At 39.2% G+C, this 25715-nt stretch overlaps 2 protein-coding genes and 1 pseudogene across 12 annotated transcripts in view; 2 read left to right on the forward strand and 1 right to left on the reverse strand.

The window, feature by feature from the left end:
- LOC115837636 (putative neuroblastoma breakpoint family member 7) overlaps positions 1–25715 on the forward strand; it is a 655832-nt gene that overhangs the window by 131683 nt on the left and 498434 nt on the right.
- The window catches only part of LOC100582383 (myomegalin), a 230677-nt gene that overhangs the window by 91419 nt on the left and 113543 nt on the right, over positions 1–25715 (reverse strand). For 10 of the 11 annotated variants that reach the window (XM_030824692.1, XM_030824704.1, XM_030824710.1 and 7 more), the window contains 4 exons: positions 17047–17123; positions 11960–12083; positions 11595–11770; positions 6013–6130 (listed from right to left, as the gene is read on the reverse strand). In XM_030824692.1, coding sequence (XP_030680552.1) covers positions 6013–6130; positions 11595–11770; positions 11960–12083; positions 17047–17123 — 495 coding nt within the window. Of the gene's footprint in view, positions 1–6012; positions 6131–11174; positions 11771–11959; positions 12084–17046; positions 17124–25715 lie in introns of those variants that run through there. The other variant, XM_030824709.1, reaches the window with a different exon arrangement.
- LOC115837851 lies at positions 4049–4179 on the forward strand (annotated as a pseudogene).

A 25715-nucleotide genomic window follows, 5' to 3' on the forward strand; every position in this document is an offset into this window, starting at 1 on the left:
CTTCCCATCCTCCAGAACTGTGAGAAATGAATTTCTATTGTTTATAAGCCACTCAGTCTATGGTATTCTGTTTTAGCAACCTGAGTGGACTAAGACTGCTTCTGAAGTATTTGGAACAGTATCTTTCTAGATCTCAATAAATAATCATTGAATGAATGAATAAAGCAATGCCTTTTCTTTTCATATCTACTTAGTGAAATCCTACTCATTCCTCAGAGACTAAAATCTTTGCTTCTGACCCCAGTCCATGATGATTTTTCCTTTCTGTACTGCCTTGTATTTTTTTCATCAGTGACTTTCTCCCATTGCAATCTCTAGAAGGTAGAGACTAAATCCTATACAACTTTGTGTTCTTCTTCCTTCACCTAACAGTACTTGTGCATTACAAGTGCTCAGTAAATATTTTTGATTAAGTTGTAAAGCAGCTGCCTATTTTTCCACTTCCTTTGCTGCTCAAAAGGATTAGAGCAATGATTGTTTTAGCTGCTAAGGCCTGCTTCAGAGACACATTATTAATGAAAGTTGTCTGGGAGACAGTAATGTTGAACGGGGATTTTTAAATGAGTCTCCAGCTTCAACATTCATCAGCAAAAGAAGGGGATACTGAACAGCTACTCTAAAAAAAAAATCTCCTTTTATGAAGTTGTCCGGAGCTGCCTGAGCTACTAATCACTGCAAGGTTTTCAGTCTCTGCCTTGAGCATTTAGAGCACATTCTTGCCTTAACCTCCAAGTCAGATCTCTCCATGGTAACGCAGGAGTGTTTGCTATTTTAGGAAATATGCCTCACTGCATGCAGTACTATTTACATTAAGTTCCAAACAAGGCATAAATGCAACAGCTTGACTGTGCTAATTTGTGTGAGTGGGAAGGTCTCGCTTACTTAATGTGGGCCTCTCCCTAATTGTGTTACCCTGTTTCATTTTATAAGCCAACCACAGTGAGATTACATGTTAATAAATTTTGCTTATCTTATACTGAAGGAGAAATGCAGAGAGAGAAAAAAGGCAACAAACAAAACAAGAATTCCTCCAGACCCCCCTTTGCAAGGGCATCATTTTTTCTGCCTTCACACCCTCCAGGTCTGGTTTCATTTAAAAGCTTCATTGAGATGAAGCTTCTAACATTCTGTAGAAGGAAATAATATCAATAACTTAAACAGTTGCTAGCTTTTCCCTGCAACTTTGTAGATACCTTTACTGAGGAAGAGAAAAATGCTTTGTAAACTTTATTAGATTTTCTGACTCCCTAGTGAAAAAGATGTGGACAAGATGTCACGGCCTCACATCAAAAAGCTCCTCAACACTCTGATCACACATACTATTGATCTGAATGGACATCGAGAAGGATTGGAAGGAAATATGGAATGATGTCAGTCAATGGCATATCTAGTTGGTGGTACTTTTTTTGCTTTGTAAGAAGTTAATTATAGACGTTCATAAATATTGTGCAAGTGCACTCCCATTAAAATGAATGTTGTAGAATGTTTTGGTAGAATGGAAAAGGAAAACAGCCAGAAAGACAGTAAGATCAATTAAATAATCTTTATCAAAAGTGTCTGTCTTATTTGAGAGAATGAAGACTCTGAAGTGAACTTCCTGTACTCAGATATTATAGTGAGTATATTATACTCATACTCCAGACTTTCATACTGGGATCACTTGAGAAATAGTTATCTATGGGATGTGGGGTAAATGAGCGTTCTTCACTCGGACAATTCAGACCTAGAAGTGCAAGATCTGTGAGCTCTCCTTTCTTCTAGGGCCCAACTGTTTGTGGTATTCTCAATTGTGAAGTGTAGGTGGAATTAAAGGAAGTGAATAGGTCTTTAGAACTCAAGCTCCTCCATTCTCCAGCTGAATCAGTGAGGGATTCCAGGGATGGCTTCGCTGGAGATGAGGAGATTCTTTGGCCTCTGAAGAACAGGCCCAGAGCTTAGAAATTGAACTTTTGCCTTCCACATTGTAAGGGTCTTTCTTCTGTGGTGACAGTTGGCATGGCAGACAAGGTTTGAGTAGAATACAGTGGAACTATAATGTTACAGTGGAAGTATACTGTTAGCAGACAAGGATAACACCCACAACATAGGCCCCAAGTGTCACAAATAGCAAGGTTCACCATACATTACCTATGCAGAGGGGAGAGACAAAGTGCTTTGTAATTGGTTTTATAATCTTCTTTCCCCCAACCAATTCAAAGAAGAGACTTGACAAAGCAGTTCATAGCTGTGTCAGATTATGATTTGCTCTCTCAAGAGGTGACATCAATTATCTGCTCTTCAAGCAATCCTCAGTTTCCACGACAACTAGGATTGCCTTTCTAAATGCAAATCATATGCTTTTATTCCCCTTGCTTTTTTTTTTCTGGTGCCTACAACATGAAGCCCTTAGCTCAACATTTATGGTACTTTCCAGCTATATATTTTATCATTCTCCAATACTTATTTTTGGTAACATCGATTACTCCCAATTCCTTAGCTGTGTTCCACATCACTGTATATATTGCTCCGTTTCCTATTTTCTGCCTGGTGTATCCAGTCTTTAAGGCCCAACAGAAGGGTGACCTCCAGGTGAGTGCCTCCTTGGAGTTAATCCCTTTCAGCTGTGGGTTCCTTTAGCACCATGCGTGTATTTCTGTCTCCTCATTTATCACACTGTATTTTAGTTCTTTGTTTACATACCAGTCTTTCACTGGACTATAAACCTTTGGAAGGCTAGGACGCCCTATACTAGTGGTACTCACTGAGCAACTGTCTCATCTCCTAGAGGGCATTTTGAAATTTTATGGGGGAGTTTCTTGTTTTTGATGTTGTCACAATGATAAGTGAGGCAAGGGATGTTACAGGACAAAGTATTGTACCAAATTCCAAATGACTTTTGAAATTTAAATGTTCCACTGGGTGATGATAAAACTGTTTACAATTATCTGAACCTAGAACTTTATATATAGGAGCATGATGTTAATTTACACTAAATTTTTCCATGAATTAAACTACTACGTAAATTGAGGGAAGACACTACCAGTCCTTAGGCCCAATTTTGTTTTCCATAAGACGTAGACCCAAAGGGAGAAACAAGGAAATATGCTATGGGAGGCTTTCTATTCTCCACACTTGAGAGGACCAACTATCAGCAGCCTCCTGTGGCAGAGCTTTCCAACGTTGGTATTCCAGCACAGCGTACCTCAGCATGGTCCACCACTGTGCAAAGATGCTGATCCCCTCAGCTCTCAGGGTGGTGCATGGGTCCTGAGGTGGCCATAAGCAATTGCCTCAAACCATGAGCAGCCATGGTCACTTATTTCAGAATACCATAGATGTACACTCATTTCCTATGAAAATGAATTTTCTATGAAAAAGGGTAGGAAACATTCTCTTATAGAACAAACAGTGCAATGTATCAGGTTTTGAAATGTACAACGTATTGGGTAATAACAATAAATTTTTATTAGGCAATGTTTAAAAAGCATATCAATTTAGTACAGTTTATATGATTTGATGCATTTCTTCTGCCCAATGGTCATGCAATATTATCCCCTGGATGCTGTACTTATTCTTGTTCTAAGCATCCTTTTAGAGTAGAATATAAATAATTTAGTCTCTTTGAAATTATAATCTTTTGGTTCTTTAAGTCTGTTCTGAAAACTGGTACCAAACCAATTCCTTAATTAGCATTGAAAATACTGAACTAAGTATATTCATTTCAGTGCTTACCAAAGATGATGAAAATAAGTATATGTACAAAATATTTTAGTATTTATGTGCCTGTAAATACAAAAGGAGCAATAAAAGTGATTTCATTTTGGAAGGTGAACATTTTGAAAGAAATAATATTCGTGTAAATTCTGAACTACTAGAATTTAGTTCTAAATAAATTAGTTCTAAATAGAATAAAATAGAATGAAATAAAATTCTGAAATAAGATAAAAATAGAATGTTAGCATTATAGGAAACTATAGAGATTATTTGAGCTAATCTTCCCATTTTATGTATATGGAAGCTGAGAAGTGACATATCCATAGTCATACAGCTAATAAATAATCAGGATGGAATCGCTTCTCGGTCCTTTGGCTAAGATCAAGTGTAGTATCTGTTCTTATCAGTTTAAATAATCAGGATGGAAATTCAATTCTTCTTATTCTCAGTTGAGCTTTTTCTAATTAAATGTATTACGAAATATTTTCAAGAGTCCCTTAAGAAAATTTCCCGTATATTTCAACATGTATCTTGCAAAAAGCCTATGAACTTCAATTTGTATTCATACTTGTAAAATTATGTTCACACACATTATTTCTTGAGTTTGTAAACCAGAGCTTTCCAACCAAAATGGAGCTGCAGTCTAAAAAGTTTATAATTGTGGCCAAGATAGTGATTTTTTTCTGCCGTCATAGTGGCCTAAGCACCCAAATTGGCCACCTCCAAGTGAGAAGCTTCATCCGTTTACCTCTATACCTTACAAATATCATTTGCTATATGTGCCATGAAATGGAAAGGTTGGGAAGCAATGGTTTAAACTAATTCTTATCATTGCTCTTTTATCTTGACCCCAACCTTTCCATATGTGAACCAGTAAAGTAAACCACCCACATTTTGTCTTATCAGTAGTCTAAGACCAGTGCAAGAATGTAAGGATACCAGGTAATTGCTTATGTTGTTTGGGTGCAGGTATATTCTAAAGTTCTTTTAGAAAATATCTTTTTAGTAAATTAAAAGTTGAATGAAGGAGAGGAGTTCCCTTCGAGGTAACTTCCCAGAAAATCAATGCAATTATTTTTTACCACAGTGAGTTCTCTTTTCAATATTAAAACCACATTATGGCCAAGTGCGGTGGCTCATGCCTGTAATCCCAGCACTTTGGGAGGCTGAGGCGGGCAGATCACCTGAGGTCAGGAGTTCGAGACCAGCCTGGCCAACATGGTGAAACCCCATCTCTACTAAAAATACAAATATTAGCTGGGTGTGGTGGCACGCACCTGTAATCCCAGCTACTCGGGAGGCTGAGGCAGAGGTTGCAGTTAGCCGAGATCATCCCACTGCACTTCAGCCTGGGCAACAGAGTAAGGCTCCATCTCAAAAAAAAAAAATTTTATTTGGAGGCAAATTTCTATCATTATCTGATACACTTGTACAGAAATAGTAATCACCATTTCATCTAGTACCCAGCATATTTTCAAGGACGTGGAAGGTTCATACTCTAATATGTACAAACAGAGAATATGCCTAGCTCATAGATGATCAATAACTGTTTATTTGAACCCATAGTTTGTATACTTTGGCACAGTATTTTACAACTTAACCCTCAAAAAAACCCCTAAAACATTGTATCTTCTATGTAATTATAAATCACTTGATGTGGCTGGCAAATTCTAAGGTGGTCCCTATAATTCTCACCCACTGGCCATCACATCTTTGTGTTATCCTCACCCCTTGAGGATGGGTAGAACCTATAACTTCTAACCAATATGGCAAAGGTGATGGAATGTCACTGCATAGTTATGCTATGTTATATGAAAAAAGTAAAGAGGTCATATAGATGTAATTAAGGCTGCTAATAAGTTGATTTTAAGTTAATGAAAAGGGATATTATACTGCTGGGCATGACCTAATGAGCCCCTTAAAAGAGAGTCTAGAAGTGAGAAAAGTAACAGACTCTTTCTGCTGCTGGCTATGAAGAAGGAAGCTGCCATAACTTCTACAGCCACACAGCAATAAATCCTTCCAACAGCCTGAGGGAGCTTAGAAGCCGACCCTTCCCTAGGTATGCCTCCAGATGAGAAAAGAGCCCAGTCTACACCTTGATTTCACACTTATGAGACTCCAAACAGATCTCAGCTAAGCCATATCTGGACTCTTGACTCACAGAAAGTGTGAGATAACAAAAATAAGGTGTTTTAAACGGCTAAGTTTGTAGTAATCTGTTACACAGCAATAGATAACAAATACACTTAGATATTAAAAAGCGGGGCTTATGAAAGCATGAAGCAAGTGCTTCTGGATGTACTGACCAAACCTTACCTGCACTTCCATGCTAGTTGGCTCCTCCAACAGATGTAGCAGTTGTTGTTTCTCCTGAGACAGCTGTTCTACAAGCCTCTCCTGGGCAGCCAGGCTCTGGTTCAGTTCTTCAATTCTCCTGAAGCAAAGGAAAAGTAAGGACAATAATTATGATCATGAAACTATTATTACCTTATTTTTTCAGCCCATTCCAAAGATAGCATGGTCTAGTATAGCAGGTTTTTACCCTTTTGGGTCATTGAACCTTTTGATACATTTCTTTAGAAAACCATGTATTTTCTGCCCAGCCCCCAAATATATACACAAACAACTTTTTGCTTACATTTTCACCAGGTTCATGGACCTCCTGAAGTTTATCCATGGATCTTTAGACCATAGGTATTTAACTCTTGGACTAAGGGCCTAGAATTTTTTGGTGGTGGTGGTAGTGGCTGTTCCATTCAAGAAACGGTTCTTGGATAACGATTTTGTGTACTCAATGCACTCTACCAAGTACCGGAAATATGAAGTTGGAAAAGAAACAATCGCTGTTTTGCAAAAATTTAAATTCCACCGGCACGTGTTTGCTCGTGATTTGGAGAGTAAGAAGACACCCAGCTACAGTCACGTACCATATACCGTTTCTGTCAACATTATGTCATCATACTGCATGTATGATGATGGTCCGATAAGATTATACTGGAGCTGAAAAATTCCTATCACCTAGTAAAGTCCTAGCTGCAGTAACATCATAGTGCAATGTATTTCTCACTTGTTTGTGGTGTTGCTGGTGTAAAGCAAACCTACTGCGCTGGCAGTTGTATACAAATATAACATATGTATAGTATGTAATAGTTGATAATAAATGTTACTGGTTTATGTATTTACTATACTATACTTTCATTGTCGTTTTAGAGTGTACTCTTTCTACTTATTAAACAAAATATCTGTAAAGTAGCCTCAGGCAGGTCCCTCAGGAGCTATTCCAGCAGAAGGCATTGTTATCATAGGAGATGACAGCTCCATGTGTGTTATTGTCCCTGAAGACCTTCCAGGGTACAAGATGGAAAGGTGGAAGACGGTGAAGTTGATGATCCTGACACTGTGTAGGCCTAGGCTTGTGTGTGTTTGCGTCTTAGTTTTTAACAAAAAAGTCTAAAAAGTAAAAAAAAAATTAAAAATTTAAAAACAGAATAAACCTTTTCTAGAATAAGGATATAAGGAAAATATTTTGTATGACTATAAAATGTGTTTTAGGCCTTCACATTCATTCACTTCATTACTCACTCACTAAATCACCCAGAGCATGTTCCAGTCCTGCAAGTTCCATTTATGGTCAGTGCCCTAAACAGTTGTACTGTTTGTTATCTTTTATACAGTACTTTTACTGTATCTTTTCTATGTTTAGATACACAAATGGTTACCATTGTGTTACAATTGCCTACAGTATTCAGTACAGTAATATGCTGTACAGGTTTGTAGCCCAGAAGCCATAGGCTATACCATATAACCTAGGTGTGCAGTAGCTTATCCCATCAAGGTTTGTGTAAGTATGCTCTGTGATGGCCACACAATGAAGAATGAAATTGCCTAAAGATACATTTCTCAGAACATATCCCTGTAGTTTGTGATGCATGACTGTATATAAGCAAATAATAGTAATAGAATATAATAAATGCTACCAGAATAGAGGCACCATGTAGTACATTGAGTGCTGCCATAGAGCTATAGGATGAAAGATAAAGAAATGATTCATTTGACTTGAAGGAGTATAGCGATGCTCAGGAGAAGAAATTTTAAAGATTGAGTGGTTTCAGAGTAAACAGACAACCTACAGAATGGGAGAAAATATTTGAAAACTATGCATTGGACAAAGGTCCAATATCCAGCATCTATAAGAAATGTAAACAAATATACAAAAGAAAAGCAACCCCATTAAAAAGTGGGCAAAGGACATAAACAGACACTTCAAAAGACATACCTGCAGCCAACAAGCATATGATAAAAAGCTCAATAACACTGATCACTAGAGAAATGCAATCAAAACCACATGTGATACCATCTCACACCAGTCAGAATGACTATGGTTAAAAAGTCAAAAAATAACAGATGTTAGTGAGGTTGCAGAGAAAAGGAAACATTTATACACTGTTGGTGGGAGTGTAAAATTAGTTCAACCATTGTGGAAAGCAGTATGGCAATTTCTCAAAGAACAAAAAGCAGAACTACCATTCGACCCAGCAATCCCATTTCTGGGTATACCCAGAGGAATATAAATCATTCTACCATGAAGACATATGCATGCAAATGTTCACTGCACACTATTTACAATAGCAAAGACTCGGGTGGTTTTCCAGGCTCAGAAAGAGGAGATTGAACAAAGGAACAAAGGCATGAAGACCCAGTGTACAATTTGGGAAGAGTCACTGGAACAAAGGCCCAGGGAAGAGGCAATGGCTGGAGAAGAGACTGAAAATTCAGACCCTCAGACTAGGGTTAAGATGTAAAATACTGTGCTGAGGTATACAAACTATGGGTTCAAATAAACTTATTGATCATCTATGTGCTAGGCATATTCTCTGTTTGTATATATTAGAACATGAACCTTCCAGGTCCTTGAAAATGTGCTTGGTACTAAATGAAATGTTTTCAGTTGTGATTTTTTTTTTTTTTTTTTTTTTTTGAGACGGAGTCTTGCTCTGTCGCCAGGCTGGAGTGCAGTGGCGCAATCTTGGCTCACTGCAACCTCCATCTCCCCAGTTCAAGCGATTCTCCTGCCTCAGCCTCCCAAGTAGCTGGGACTACAGGCATGCGCCACCATGCCCAACTAATTTTTGTATTTTTAGTTGAGATGGGGTTTCACCATGTTGGCCAGGTTGGTCTCAATCTTGTGATCCGCCCACCTCGGCCTCCCAAAGTGCTAGGATTACAGGTGTGAGCCACGACTCCCGGCAGAAATAACTTTAAAAACTTAAAAACATTGGGCAGGCATGGTGGCTCACACCTGTAATCCCTGTAATCCCAGCACTTTGGGAGGCCGAGGCGGGTGGATCACCTGAGGTCAGGAGTTTGAGATCAGCCTGACCAACATAGTGAAACCCTCTCTCTACTAAAAATACAAAAATTAGCTGGGTGTGGTGGTGCACGCCTGTAATCCCAGCTACTTGGGAGGCTGAGGCAGGAGAATCACTTGAACCTGAGAGGCAGAGGTTGCAGTGAGCCGAGATCTTGCCACTGTACTCCACCCTAGGCAACAGAGCGAGACTCCATCTCAAAAACAAAAACAAAAACAAAAAAAAACTGCAATGATGACTAGAAGGAGGAATGTGGACTCCATATGAAATTCCCTTGTGGTATCTGCACTAGAACATCTCTACTTTTCTTAAACCTCAAACTTTGCTCATCTCTTTGACCCTCAGTCTCTACGGAGGATCTGTTCTCCTACTCTCCAAAATTGTTCAAGGCCATCTGATGAGCGGCCTCTATTTTCAGATGTGCATGTGCTTTACTTGGGGTTTTGTTTTGTTTTGGTTTTTAGTTCGGTTTTTTTATTGGGGTTCAAATATGAGACAGTCTTGGGGAACCTAGTAGGGAAAATCTGAAAGCAAATACAGTACCATACTGAGAATTGTACAATATGTGTCTGTGTGTGTGTGTATATATATATATATATATATATATATATATATATGTATATAAAAGAATACAGAAACTTCATTCTGCTGTCACAAAGCCTTCAAAGAAATGACGATTGATGCCTTAGTGAGGTTCACTAGAAGTGAAAAAGTTGGCAGATGTTTCCCACAGAAGGAAAAGCATGAGCAAAATTCTGGAGACTTGCCATAGCTTCTTATGCTTCTGGAGGCAGTATGGATTCAGGGTTTGGATGTCAGCAATCCCTGAAACCATGTTTCACAACTCTCCAAATGCCAATTTTTTCATTAATAAAGTATAATAATTCATATCTCATGGGGCTGTTAAACAAGAACATAAAGTACTTCGATGTATGGTAAGAGCTCAACAAAGCTTAGCCATCATTATTATTACTAGTCTGGCATGAATGAAGTTAAGGAATGGTGGTGGGTGATGAGTGTGGGAGAAATCAGAGGTTACATCATAAAAGGCTCTGATGGCCACATTAGGAGTATGGATCTTATCTCCTAAAGGCATTGGAAAGCTTCTTAAATGGCTCTGCCATGGTGTGATTAAATTTATGTCTTGGAAAGATCACATTGGTCATGGTGCGCACATGTGGTTTTTGCCTATTCAGTTAAAAGCTCCTTAAAGCTTTTTATGCCACCACAGTCTTACGCACCTAAGAGGCTAAATTATTTGCCAGTTTGTTGTTGTTGAATTATCTATTTCAGAACTATTCTGAATTACTAGGTTGAGATTGAATGAGAGGAGCAGGACTGGAAGTAGACAGGACATTTAGAAAGTTTCCTCAGTAATCCAGACAGTGGATGGTGGTGAGCTCAACAATTGCCCAGTTACCTTCAGGACAAAGTCCAAGTTCCTTATAATGGTATACAAAGCTGGCACAATCAGACCCCTATTCTCAGAACAGCTTACCTCTCACTTGTCTTCTCATTTGCTCCAGTTATGTACAATTATTTAAAGTTCTTGAAATATTCCTTTCCCTGTGTCTTCCCTCCATAGTTTCTCCTTTTACATAGAATATTTCCTTTCCCTATCCACTTTCTACCTATTTATTCTAACTCCTATTCATCCTTCAAAGCTCAGCTCAGATTTCACTTCCTCTAGGAAACCTTCAATGGCATTATCTTAGTCTTTTGGGGCTGCTATAACAAAACACCATAAACTGGGTGGCTTATAAACAACGAAAATGTATTTCTCACAGTTTTGGAGGCTGGGAAGTCCTAGATCAAGTCACTGACAGGTTCAATGTCTGGTGAAGGTCCACACTCTGGCTCATAACGTTGCATTCCCACTATATCCTCACATGGTAGAAGGGGCTAACTAGTTCTCTGGGGTCTCTTTTACAAGCGTGTTAATCCCATTTATGAGGGCTCCATCTCCAATGTCTATGATCTAATCACCTTCTAATGGCTCCATCTCATAATACTTCTGGAGGCAGAAGTATTAACCTTAAGGGTTAAGATTTCAACATATAAACTGGTGGGGGAGGGAGGTGGGGATGGGACACAAACATTCAGACCACAGCAGATAACTTGCTCTTTTAATGTGGAATGGATGACCCTCCAATATTTCCCCAGAGCACCCCGTGCTCTTCTATCAGGGAACTTATTAAAATCATGTAACATGTTTCTTGGTGACAAGAACTAGGTCTTTTGTTTCTGTAACACATGCCAGATACTTAGCCCGGTATCTGGCATGTGCTGAATAAGTGAATCCGTGTCTCTTGCTTGCCACTATTTGCCCACTGAATCCATGAAGTGAGTTTTCATAATGGATACCATTGAAAATTCAACCCTGAAAAGAACGTCTTTGGTTGTGGGCCCATGAAGTCTTAGAAATAGTGAAGCTCCTACTGTCAAGCCTTGAAAGGAAACAGTGCAGCTGCTGTATGCCTTGAGAATGGGCAAAAGACAAGCGACAAAAAGAGCACCGAAGGCACCTACTTGTCCCTCTGGGCCAGGGCCTCAGTGTATTGGTCGGGCTTGACCTGGTCTCCTGGTACATCTTGCCAGTTTTTGGTGACTCCCTTCAGTTTCTCTGAGAGCTCCAGGTTACACTCCTTCTCTGCTTCCACCAGAGCTGCCATCCGCGCAGCTTCATTCTTTGCTAGCCTGGATTCCTGGAAAAAGAACAAAAACTGAGAGGCCACAAAATTTCTACCTAGGTTAGGAGCCCTAAGACCCAGGAACATTGACGAATTTGAGAGGGAAAGTAGAGACGGAAAAGGTGAATGCCAGAAGGCAGGGCAGTAGGAAAAGGAGTATTAATAAAAGAGAACCCCTACCTATGGACTTTGGGAACTCCTCACCTCCTGCAGAAGCTGGATCTTATTCTCCAAGAGCTCATAAACATGCTCCGTCTCCTGCTGTCGCTCCTCAAACTGGCGTCGGAGCTCAGCTTCATTCTGACTGTTGAGATTCTCCACATCAGCCCTGAAACCACAGAGCATTAGCCAGTCAGAGCCAGACATACAGTTTAGCAAGTGGAACCATTAAGGTTGTTCCAGTAATTCAGAGTGACACCGAGAAGAAGAAAAATGGAGCATTTTTTCCCTCTACAGTCATCTGTGGAACTGACCTCTTCAACTTTTTCAGGTTGAAAAAGTTCCAAACTATTAGAAACTCTAACCTTGTGTTGTTTGTCAAGTGGTATGTACTTGACTTCCTAGTGGCTTCATTATCATTATAGCTTCCAGAGGAACTTTCATTTGGAAGGCAAGTAGTCATCAAATGGCTCACATTCACTGTCATCTGTCCTGGGACTCTTCCACTGAGACTGCCTCCTAGAATGCTTTGCTAGTTCTTTGCCTTTCTTGCTATTTGAAATTCAAGTGTTCTTTGCATTTAGGTTGCTGGGACAGGGTATCCATTTGGACAGCCACAGAAATGCTCTCTTCCTTTAAAGCCAGTAGTCCACAGTAGGCTGTCCTAAATTTTTAATCCATGAAAGCTCAAGATTTTGGTTGAGCTTTGCCTCTCTGATATCCCTAGGATTGAATGTCCAGGCACTAGCATGAAGCGGGTAAGGTATCACCAGTTCATTTATAGTGAACAACAGCTGCCCTCAGATGTCTGAGGATTAGAAATTTGGGGGCAATATCAGATGCTGAATGATTTTGATTCCTATTGGTTTTATCCTTGCTTTGAGCCATTTGTTGAGAACCATGGGCCATCTTCTTGTTCTCAGGACAAAGAACAATACTGAACCAGTATAGGCTTATGGGACACTAAGACCAGTGGTACTTTAATATTTGCCTCAGGAGGTTGTGTCCATGAAGAACAAATGATGCTTCCCTAAAGATTACAGGATTCCTTGTTGCATAGTGGACACTACTCAGCACCATCCCAGGGGCTATATTTATCTTGAGCTCCTCTGTCATTATATAGCTTTTGGGGGGTATGAGGATCTTGGCTGTACAAGAGACAAAAGTCAAGCGTATAACCCAAGACCCCAAAATAGGCAGACCCCAGGAATCATCAACTTTTACTTTGAATCTATATTTGACTCCATATTTCTTCCTAGTGCAATAGATAACCGCCAACTATAATCTATATAGAATGGAAGTTACACATTTTCTGAGTAACTCCATTAGCCGGGAACTCCTTATTTAAGAGGCTACATCTGTTTGAAGTCAGAAGACCTTGAACTTTATGCCAGAAGATGAGGGTTCTGCCACTAATTTGCGAAGCATATACCTTAGTTTTCTTATTTCTTTTTTTTTTTTTTTTTGAGACGGAGTCTCGCTGTGTCACCCAGGCTGGAGTGCAGTGGCGCAATCTCGGCTCACTGCAAGCTCCGCCTCCCGGGTTCACGCCATTCTCCTGCCTCAGACTCTCCGAGTAGCTGGGACTACAGGCGCCCACCACCACGCCTGGCTAATTTTTTGTATTTTTAGTAGAGACGGGGTTTCACCGTGGTCTCGATCTCCTGACCTCGTGATCCGCCCGCCTCGGCCTCCCAAAGTGCTGGGATTACAAGCATGAGCCACCGCGCCCGGCCAGTTTTCTTATTTCTTAGAAATAGAATAATGCCACCTGATTCAAATGACATTTTAAAAAGTTTTTTAAAGCAAAGCATTACTCAAATTTTAAAATTTATTAATTGTTATTGTAAGTTGTTCTAAAATCTATTAGCCTACTTAATGCCTTAATATGTATTTAGTAATACCAGCACATTGTGTATAATTTAATTTGGTTTTAAATCTTCTGAACTGGCTGGATTGTCGTCCTAAATATCAAGAAATACTGTAGACACAAAAAGAATGCCATATCAGATTGATTGTGTACTGATCCATTTTTTTTTGCATTTATATATTATTTTCTTTTATTTTTCAACTTTTATTTTAGCTTCAGGGACTACTTGTGTAGGTTCGTTACCTGAGTATATTACATGATGCTGAGGTTTGGGGTACAAATGATCCCATCATCCAGGTACTGAGCATAGTACCCAACAGTTTTTCAACCCTTCCTCCACTCCCCCCCTCCCCACTCTAGTAGTCCCCAGTTTCTACTGTTCCTGTCTTTATGTCCATGAATACTTGTTGTTTAGCTCCTGCTCATAAGTGAGAACATGCTACCACATTTGATTTTCTGTTTCTGAATTAATTTTCTTAGGATAATGGCCTCCAGTGGCATCTGTGTTGCTGCAAAGGACATGATTTCATTCTTTTTTGTGGCTGCATAGTATTCCATGGCATATATGTAAATGTGATGTAAAACTTTTTTAAAATCCAGTCTACTGTCAATGGGCACCTAGGTTGATTCCATGTCTTTGCTATTGTGAATAGTGCTGCAATGAACATGTAAGTGTATGTGTCTTTTTGATAGATTTGTTTTCTTTTGGGTGTATGCCCTAATGGGATATATCCAAATTAATGGTATATCCAATTAATAATTGGGTGTAATGGGATTGCTGGGTCAAATGGTAGTTCTGTTTTAAGTTCTTTGATAAATCTCCAAACTGCTTTCCACAGTGACTGAACTAATTTATATTTCCACCAACAGCGTGTAAGCATTCCTATTTCTATGCAGCCTCGCCAGCATCTGTTGTTTTTAGACGTTTTAATAGTAGCCATTCTGACTGGTGTGAGATGGTATCTCACTGTGGTTTTGATTTATATTTCTCTGATGATTAGTGATGTGGAGCAATTTTTCATATATTTGGTGGGCATTTGTATGTGTTCTTTTGAAAAGTGATCATGCCTTTTGCTCATTTTTTTAATGGGGTTGTTTTTCATTGTTCAATTGTTAAATTCCTTGTGGATTCTGGATATTAGACCCTTGTCAGATGCTAGTTGCAAATTTTTTTAGATTCTAGAGGTTGTCTGTTTACTCTGTTGATAGTTTCTTTTGCTGTGCAAAACTCTTTAGTTTAAATAAATCCGACTTGTCTCTTTTTGTTTTTGTTGCAATTGCTTTTGAGGACTTAGTCCTAAATTCCTGAGGCCAATGTCCAGAATGGTGTTTCTTGGGTTTTCTTCTAGGATTCTTATAGTTTGAGGTCTTACATTTACATCTTTAATCCATCTTGAGTTAATTTTTATATGTGCTGAAAGGTAGGGGCCCAGTTTCATTCTTTTACATATGGCTAGCCAGTTATCCCAGCACCATTGAATAGGGGAGTCCTTTCCCCACTGCTTATTTTTGTTGATTTTGTCGAAGATCAGATTGCTGTAGGTGTGTAGCTTTATTTTTGGGTTCTCTATTTGCTTCCATTGGTCTATGTGTCTTTTTTTTTTTTTTTCCCAGCAACATGCCGTTTTGGCAAATGTAGCCTTGAAGTACAGTTTGAAGTTGGATAGTGTGATGCCTCTGGCTTTGATCTTGGTCATTTGATGAATGAGATTGGTAGTTTGATAGGAATAGTGTTGAATCTGTAGATTGCTTTGGGCAGTATGGCCATTTTAACGATTTTGATCCTTCCAATCCATGAGCATGGAATGTTTTTCCATTTGTTTGTGTCATCTATGATTTCTTTTAGCAGTGTTTCGTAGTTCTCCTTGTAGAGATTTTTCACCTCCTTGGTTAGATGTATTCCAAGGTATTTTTTTTTTTTTTTAGCGGATATTGTAAATGGGATTGCATTCTCGATTTGGCTCTCAGCTTGAATGTTATTGGTGTGTAGAAATGCTACTGATTTTTTTTTTTTTTTTTTGAGATGGAGTCTGGCTCTGTCGCCCAGGCTGGAGTGCAGTGGCATGATCTCGGTTCACTGCAAGCTCCACTTCCAGGGTTCACGCCATTCTCCTGCCTCAGCCTCCCAAGTAGCTGGGACTACAGGCGCCTGCCACCACACCCGGCTAATTTTTTTTTTGTATTTTCAGTAGAGATGAGTTTCACCGTGTTAGCCAGGATGCTCTTGATCTCCTGACTTCGTGATCTACCTGCCTTGGCCTCCCAAAGTGCTGGAATTACAGGCGTGAGCCACCATGCCTGGCGAAATGCTACTGATTTTTGTACATTAATTTTTGTATTCTGAAACTCTATTGAAGTCTGAAAATATTTTTAATAATTTTAGTAATACTTGTCATTTAACACTAAGTTTTTAAAAAACTATGAATTATAAAAGTAACCATTTTAGCAATACAAATGTATATAAAGAAAAATATCAAGTCTTCTCCCTATCACGGACTGTGATCTCACTCTTCCTCAGTATACTATAAATATCACTCAGCAACTTTCCCCCCTTACTTTAATCAAGGAATTCCCACTAGGACAATAATATAGAGCTAACTCATTCTTCAATAACTGCATAATAGTCCACAGTGTAGTAATACCAAAATTTATTCAATCAATGCCCTATTGATGGATAATTGTTTCTAGTTTTTTGCCATTACAACTAATGATGCAATAAACATCCTTATACATTTATCCTTTCACACTAACGCTTTTATTTATAAGAAACAGATTCCTTCTAGGGATTGTTTGATCAAAGGAAATCCTCATTTTTTACTATAATAGATAGCATCACATACTGAAAATGTTGTCACAATTTACACTTACTGGTAGTGTATGAGAGTGCCCATTTTCCCCAAATGTTATCTCAGCCCTCGATGTCATTATAGGCTGACTGATAATTTTTGATAAAGCTTATTTGCATTTGTCTCTACTAAAAGTGGAAACATTCGTTGTTTCAATTTAGTTGATTGCTGACCAATAGGAAGTTTGCAATCTTAGGTCTGGTGGATTTACCAACTTATGACAAGGTGCAGCTGACCTAGTAATAGAGAGAGAGCCCAAGGGAAACACAGCATATGAAAATCTATTGTTTCACTTCCTGAATCAGACACAGGATTCAAATGCCACAGATAGGTTAAGGAATTTGGATCCAAATCTATTGCTCTCAGATTAGCGAGCCAGACTCTGGAAAGGACCAGAGCTTAAAATTACAACTCACCATGTTTTATCCAGATGCTGTTTCTTGTCCTGGAGTTCTCGTTTCAAGCTCTCCACTTCAACCTTCAGCTCAATGTTCTGAAAAGCACACAGGCATTAATCATTATTAACTGCCACAGATCCTCTATCCTGGATCCAGGTTCCCATTTGAGTCTTGCCTTGGTCTACAGCCTCTCACCTCATCTCTGCCCTCTTTGTGACCCTTGACATAATTAGGGATTTAGTTGGATCAGCAATCTAGTCAAGGAAGAATAAACTTTACAGCTTCAGGGTTTCCCCTGAGCTACTTATCAATTTTCCCAACCTATTTATCATTACCCCTGGATCATGAACACTGCTCAAGCCTATTCGTTCTCTAAACCGTTGCAGGACAGAGTATATATTAAAATAAATTTTTCCTAACTAATACAGGTTGTTCCTGAAAACCAAATTGCTAGAATAATACTTTTAATAGAATTATAGTAATAGAATAATACTTTTAAATGCCTGGGGATTTAATTATTTAAAGAAATTTGGTTGTAAACATTTTTAAAAACAATGCTTTTATCATAAAACTGGAATTTTATAAATTTGGTTTGCTTAAGGTGAGAGGGGACTCTGATGGTAAAGTTATACAGGGAACAATTAATTTTTATTGAGGTGAGGAAGCAACAAGTAAGATTTGGGGAAACAGAAATAAGGAAATAAAAACATCCCAAGTGTGTCTGGTGCAGGTTAAATGGCTTAGTGTGTGGTAAGGAGTATAGAAAATAGTTTGCAACTAGTTTGTGAAAATCCTGCTAAGACAACTAGATAGGCTGGGCATGGTGGCTCATGCCTATAATTCCAGCACTTTGGGAGGCCAAGGAGGGCAAATCACTCGAGGTCAGGCTTTCAAGGCCAGCCTAACCAACATGGTGAAACCTCATCTCTACTAAAAATACAAAAATTAGCTGGGCGTGGTGACATGCACCTGTAATCCCAGCTACTTGGGAGGCTGAAACAGGAGAATCGCTTGAACCCAGGAGGTGGAGGTTGCAGTCAGCCAAGATCATGCTGCTGCACTCCAGCCTGGGTGACAGAGAGAGACTCTGTCTCAAAATAAAAAAAATAAAAAAATAAAAAAACTGGATAATAATCAGTAGAGATCAAAGACTCATCGGGGAGCTTTAAGCAAAGTATTGGCATGATCAGGTCCATGTTGAAGAAGGAATTATGAAGAAGATGGGTGGGTCAGGGGCAACTAACCAGAATAGGGAGGGGGACTGTCTAAGGACAAGAGGTACAGGAAGAAAGACTCAAAAGACATTTCAGAGACAGAAGCCACAGGCCTTGATGACTTGTGAGATTCAGATTAGACTGGAGGGAGGACCAAAGACAATGCTGAAATTTCTAGCATGTCGGTGGGAAGGCATTCTATTAACTAAAATAGGGGCAGGTTTGTAGGGAAGCCTAAGGAGGATTCTGCAAAATGTTAGTTGAGGGATTACTTTATTTCAGCTTAAACATCAGCATACAAAGATGGATTAGTCCCTTCCCTGATGAAGTCCATAATACAGTATTAGGCAAGAAGAATGTTATTAATTAAAAAAGTAAAGAAGTCTTTAGATCAGAGATTGACAGAGAGACTGAAGGTACAGTAGCTAAAGTAGGAAAAGTAGTATTGTGGGTACTAGAACAGTAGGGAGGATTTTACTTTACTACCGCCATATAATAACCACCAACACCTAGACTTCCAGAAGTCCATGGCAACACACAATAGCAGGATATTGTCTACTATACTTGTGAAGGCATTTCATAACCCATGTTTCCATGCAGGGTGGTTGAAACACAAATACTAATAGGGAAAAGTAGAAACCTGGTTTAGATATTTGAGAGTTACTTAGAATTAAAGAATTTTAGAGTTGGAAGGCAGTTGGACTCAAGGCATTTTAGATCATATTACTAGTACGTTTTTAGTGACATACTGAAAAGAATGTTTGTTCCCCTCATAAGCAGGTACCTTTTGACTAAGGTTGGAACATAGGTTCAGATCCAGTGAGATGAAAATATCCTAATTTCTTCAAAAAAAGAAAATGATAGCCCTGTCTTTTCAGGATATCCTTTTAAGTTATTATTTTATGAACACTAAATAGCATTACCACATTTAGCAAATAAAAATATAAGATACCTAGTTCAATTTAAATGTCAGATAAACAACAAATAATTTGTTTCATTAGAAGTATATCCTTTGCAATATTTGAGACATAACTTAAATGCTAAAACATTGTTTGTTGTTTATCTGAAATTTAAATTGAATTGAGTACCCTGTATTTTATTCTGCAATACAAATACCAAAAGATTAACAAATGGAAATAAGCATATTTCAATTTTGTATGAAGAACAAGTCCAAGATCTCTATATCAGTTCCATGGCCTGGCACTGCAAGAATAATTCATCTGTACCAATTGATCAATCAGCAAAATAGAAGATTTGATAAACAGTTGCTATGTCCCCAGCTTTATGGTCAATGCTTAAAGGAATTCAAATGTCTTCATAAAAAATGGTCCCTAAGCTAGAGGCCCTTCATAGAGGTAAAGGAATATGCATTCAATTATGTGGAAAATGCAAAGAGGGAGCAATTTCCTAATCTGTAATATGCAGATGTTTGTATCTTCCTCATTCATAAACCTACCTTAGAGGATCGTGAGGCATAAATAAATTAATACATGTAAAGGACTTAGGACAGTGTTTCTAACACAGGTATAATTTTAATTTTAATTATAATAATATTATCATCACCATCATCATCAACAACAACAGCATTATCATTTGGGAACAGCAGTTTGCTTTCCATGAGACCATAATGTTTCAAGTGGATTCAGTGTTCAGGATATGGTGCTGAGAAAGAGGACTCCTAAGTTTATTATTATTTCTGCCACCAATTGATTCACTTCTGTGACCTTGGGTAAAATTCTGCTAAGGCTTCTCCACCTGGAAAATGACAAAGAATGGGCAAAAAGCTATTTAAATCTCATATGAAAGAAAATGGAATCTATAATTATGAAGTGTTATTATCAATGATATTCCTGTGCCTGCCTAATTTATATAAATCAGAAAAGTCTGGATATGCTAAACCACCTCAGATAAGCCAAAACTGCTTGAGCAGATTTTTTAAAAATCTCATATCTAAAAATACATGAGGTCTCAAATGACTGGAGCTGTATCGATGTCCTCTGCCTAGTTCTTAGTCTCATGATGTGACATACGGAATCTCTATCAGGTATAAACTGATCAACAGAAAGTTCCCTGAAAAGTCCCTTACTATTAATACTATTTTTGCATGAGGAATCTTTGAATATTCAAATAAAAATAAACAAACAACAGGGAACGTGAGAGGCACTATGAAACCAACCTAAAGTCAGAAAGAATTAGGTTCAAATCCTGGCTCTATCACTTTCCTGCTAGGTGACCTTGGGCAGGTTAACTAATCACAATGAGCCTCAGTTTTCTCATAAGTATAGTGTGGTTGCTTTCTTTTTTAATGAAGATAAGTATTCACGAGGGGTTCTGTGAGGATTGAATGAGACAATGTGCATGATAAGCATAGAACAATGCCTTGCACACAGCTGTTCAACAACCTTGATTCACTCTCCCTTCATGTCCAGGCTAACTAGTGCCAGTCAGAGACCTCAGCCTTACCAGGAAAAATACTTAGATCTAAAGGGAAGAAAAATAGAGGACATAAATTAGTAGGTTATATCTGTTCTAAGTCCTACTGAAGAAAATGAAGTCAATGCTTTGACCAATTTGGCCAAAAATTCACAGATGTGAAGACCTTAGCATTTCTGTGTTCTAGTTCTCTTAGTTTAAAGACAAGGAAATTGAAATCCAGAAGGGTTACCTCCAAGGTAAAAGCCATAACTGAAACCAACACTCCACTCTTGCTTTAGCCTTTTATCAGAGAGACCAGCTCAGGAAACACTGCCCAGTTTTGTCTGATTTTGTAGAATGTGGTAAATTATAGAATTAGAGAATGTGCTGCATTTAGTCTTGAAAGAATATATGGAGGCAGTAAGTATAGTGGTCAAGAGCATAGGCTCTGAAGGCGAGAAGGGGGCTTGACAAGTCACCTGCCCTCTCTAAGAGCCTCATTCACCTCATCTATCAAGGAGATAACAATGATATTAATCTACAAAGGATGTTAGGGAGACTAAATGAAATTATGCACAAAAATCACATTGCACAGTGCCTGGCATGCAGTCAGTATTCAGAAAATGATAATTATTATTAACTATAAAAACAATAACAATTTACCCTCTCTAACTAGGATAGCTGAAATCCAGAAGGGTTTTCAAGGTAAAAGCAATAATCTTACATCAAAGTTTAACCTTCTTGCACCTTCTTTCTGTAGACAAATCATCATATAGCTTATCACATTTATTCATTCTCCATTAGTAAATATTCACATGTAAATTGTTAAATTTTTTTATAGCATAAGTAGATTCCAAATTAACTGCATTTGCTTATTTTATCACCAAGTCTTCTTGGCTCTTTGTCAAGATGTCTAAGGAAATTTATGTACGCAAGAAAGGGGAGATGGGAAGGAAGCACTTCTCTTTCTTCATGCCTCCAAAGGAGTATTCGCCCATCTAACTCAAGAAAAAGTTTCAATGATGAAGCTGAAATTAAACTTCTATTAGGTATTTCTTCCTTCTCCCCAGGACTGGAGTACAGTCTTATATCTGGTTTCCCCAACCTCAGTCCCTCTACTACTTAAATTTTTCCTAAAGCATAGCTCTGGTTATTTCATTCCTTCTGTTCAAAAAGCATTTAATATGTGATGCAGGTCCAGCTAAAGAAGAAAAAGGAAAGAAAGAAAAAGCCTTTTAATGATTTTTAACTGTACAGTGATTAAATTTTACACAACTGGCCTGATAATAGAGTCTATTCAAAATTTGACCTCAATCTACCTATCCAGCTTTATCTTCCATTATTATCTGCTAGCCTAACTGGATTTCCCAAACATGCCCTATGCTTCTTGGTGCCACATCATTGTGTGCCCTTCAGCTTCATGGTTAAATGCTACGTCCCCTGTGAAGCCTTACTTTATCTCTCCAAATTAAAAGTAATTTCTCATGATGACATTATGAGCTTTCAAATATTCTTTTCATACTGCAACATTGGCATCCTGTGTAAATGCTTCATATTTCTACACCTGTCTTATTTACCGTTTTAAATTGCAAACTCCCCAAGGACGGAGGAAATGATGGTGTGGCAGAACTAGCCAGGTGCACTGGTTATTAAGATACTGCCTCTCACCGTTGTCACGCTGGGGCAGGAATTTCAGGATAAGTAAACCTAGGATCACATACCCTTCTGCCACTTCCTAACTGGGGGACCTTTTTTGTGTAAATTACTTAACCTTTTACAACCTAATTTCCTCATTTATAAAATAGGGGTTGCAAAAATTACCTCGAAGTTTGTAGTGAGGAATAAATGAATTTATGTAAAGTACCCAGTACAATGTCTGATACAAATAACTGCAGCTCGGGCGCGATGGCTCACGCCTGTAATCCCAGCACTTTGGGAGGTCGAGGCGGGCGGATCACGAGGTCAGCAGATTGAGACCATCCTGCCTAACACGGTGAAACTCCATCTCTACTAAAAATACAAAAAAAATTAGCCGGGCATGGTGGCAGGTGCCTGTAGTCCCAGCTACTCGGAGGCTGAGGCAGGAGAATGGCGTGAACCCGGGAGGCGGAGCTTGCAGTGAGCCGAGATCGCGCCACTGCACTCCAGCCTGGGCAACAGAGTGAGACTCAGTCTCAAAAACAACAACAACAACAACAACAACAACAACAACAACACAAATAACCGGCAGCTGTGACTAATCTGAGGTCCTCGCAGTGTCTCTCACCTCTGTGTGCAGTAAAAGCATTGAAAGAGTGAAACAACAAGAGAACAAAGAAGGAATAGATGACAAGAGGCAGAAGTGGACTAACAATGATATGTTTGTTGAATGAGTGAGAAGGGGATAGATAATGCTGTGAGATTATGTGGAAAACTTTTTATCTGAAGTCTTTAAAAGACATTCTCAGTTTTGGCTGGGTGCGGGGGCTCACACCTGTAATTCCAGCATTTTGGGAGGCTGAGGCAGGCAGATCACTTGAGGTCAGTAGTTCGAGACCAGCCTGGACAAACTGGTGAAATGCTGTCTCTACTAAAAATACAAAAATTAGCCAGGCGTGGTGGTGGGTGCCTGTAATCCCAGCTACTCGGGAGGCTAAGGCAGGATAATCGCTTGAACCCAGGAGGCAGAGGTTGCAGTGGGCCGAGATTGTGCCACTGTACTCCAGCCGGGGTGACAGAGCAAAACTCCATCTTGAAAAAATAAAAAATGTACTCTAGCCGGGGTGACAGAGAGAAACTCCACCTCAAAAAAATAAAAAATAAGGGCCAGGCACGGTGGCTCACGCCTGTAATCTCAGCAGTTTGGGATGCAGAGGCAGGCGGGTCACAAGGTCAGGAGATGAGACCATCCTGGCTAACACGGTGAAACCCCGTCTCTACTAAAAATACAAAAAATTAGCTGGGTGTGGTGGCGGATGCCTGTAGTCCCAGCTACTCAGGAGGCTGAGGCAGGAGAATGGCATGAACCCAGGAGTCAGAGCTTGCAATGAGCTGAGATCGCGCCACTGCACTCCAGCCCAGGTGACAGAGCGAGACTCCATCTCAAATAAATAAATAAGTAAATAAATAAATAAGTATATAAATAAAAGACTTTCTCAGGTTTTTGTTTTGTTTTTGTTTTTTTTTTTTTGACAGTCTTGCTCTGCCGCCCAGGCTGGAGTACAGTGGCGCAATCTCGGCTCACTGCAAGCTCTGCCTCCTGGGTTCACGCCATTCTCCGGCCTCAGCCTCCAAGTAGCTGGGACTACAGGCGCCCGCCACCACACCCAGATAATTTTTTTGTATTTTTTGTAGAGACAGGGTTTCACCGTGTTAGGCAGGATGGTCTCGATCTCCTGACCTCGTGATCCGCCCGCCTCGGCCTCCCAAAGTGTTGGGATTACAGGCGTGAGCCACCGCGCCTGGCGGACTTTTTCAGTTTTAAGCTAAGAATATTCTCTAATAGGTATATTATTGACCCATTGACAATAGAAGATTGAATACACTTTAGGATTCCAGCCTCCTCTTGTACTGCTCATGCTCTCCGTAAGAAGGGCTAAACATCCTACTGCTGTGCACTATATTGGAGCTCAGAAATACTGACTGAAAATCTCCAGATCTTAACACGGACTTTTAAAGGGAAAATTGAGTATGGACCCAGTATTAGATGGTATTATGGAATTATTTTTAAGCTTTTTGGGTACAATACTAGTATTGTGGTTATGTTGAAAAAGCCTTCTCTGTAAGAGTTACATTCTGATATCTTTCCAAATAAAATTATATGATGTCAGAGAGTTGCTGTAAGGGGTGGAAGAGGACAAGATGGGGAACGAACAGTGCAGGGAGATCACTGAAAAGAACAGCAAAATGTTGGGAACTGTTAAAGCTGAGTGATGGGAACATGGCTTCCTGGTAAATGGGACACATACATCGGGAGGTACTATTCTCGTAGTTTTTGTTTATATTTGAAAATTTTCAAACTTACATAATGAGAAGTCAAAAGGGGCATTTTCATCCCAAAAAGGGAAATGTCCATATTCTTTTTTATTTTTTCATTTTCATTTCTGGAATTACCTAAACTCAGGTCATAGATAACAATGAAAATTTGGCTGCCTATGGCAGCTTCTTTCAGCCACCAGACTTACATAGACTCAGTGGTGCAGAGTCCGTTTCCCAATACTGAGGGATAAAGAAAATGAAACCTGCCTCTAGGCACGTCTCAAACTTGGGAGACTCAGAATACAACAGAGTATGGGATACAGGGAGGAAGGAAGAGATGCAGAAATCAATTAAAAACAAGATTTGTTTAAAGAGGAACTGCAACTTCTTTAATTGGGCAGATTGAACCAATAAAAGCACAGTTCTCTCCCTTCAGCTCTTATCCTTTAGTCTCTTCAACTTTCACATTGCTTCACTCACTCTTTTCCTCTCCCTTTCACCTGCTCACCTTACCCAGCTTGAACTGTGCCCTCTGATCTGACACAGGATGACAACGACATCAGTCATTACCCAGCAGCCATTTTTTCTGATAACTAGAGTTCTGAGTGATGATAGTTCATGGTGAGATAATTTCCAAGACCTCGCTAGCCATTGGTGGTACTACTCTCCATTAAAGACAGGGGCATGTACTGATTGAGAAATCAATCATGCAAGTGTCCTTGGAGGCCACCAAGGCTTTGCCTGAACTGTTCTCAGCCTATGATGGTTTCTCTTTCTAAACCTGTTCTTCTAGGTTCAGTTCAAACCTCCTCACCTATAGAAACCTTTCCCCAACCTCCCAGTCAGAACTAATAATTTCTTTTCACTTCAACTGTACTTAGTTTATAATTTATATGACTATAATTTAATAACTGAGACTCTTCTGATAGTACAAAGAGGTGCTATCATAATTACCTCTGGGCAACAGGCAAAAATCAAGATTGTCCTTAGTAAACCAGGATTCATACCAGGTCATCTGATGTTTACCTTTAGTATAGCACTCACCCGACTCTGCCTTACATTGCTTATTTAAAATGTCTGCCTCCCCTTCTAGGTTTTAGA

This window comes from Nomascus leucogenys, chromosome 12 (assembly GCF_006542625.1).
Source record: "Nomascus leucogenys isolate Asia chromosome 12, Asia_NLE_v1, whole genome shotgun sequence".
Lineage (NCBI taxonomy): Eukaryota > Metazoa > Chordata > Mammalia > Primates > Hylobatidae > Nomascus > Nomascus leucogenys.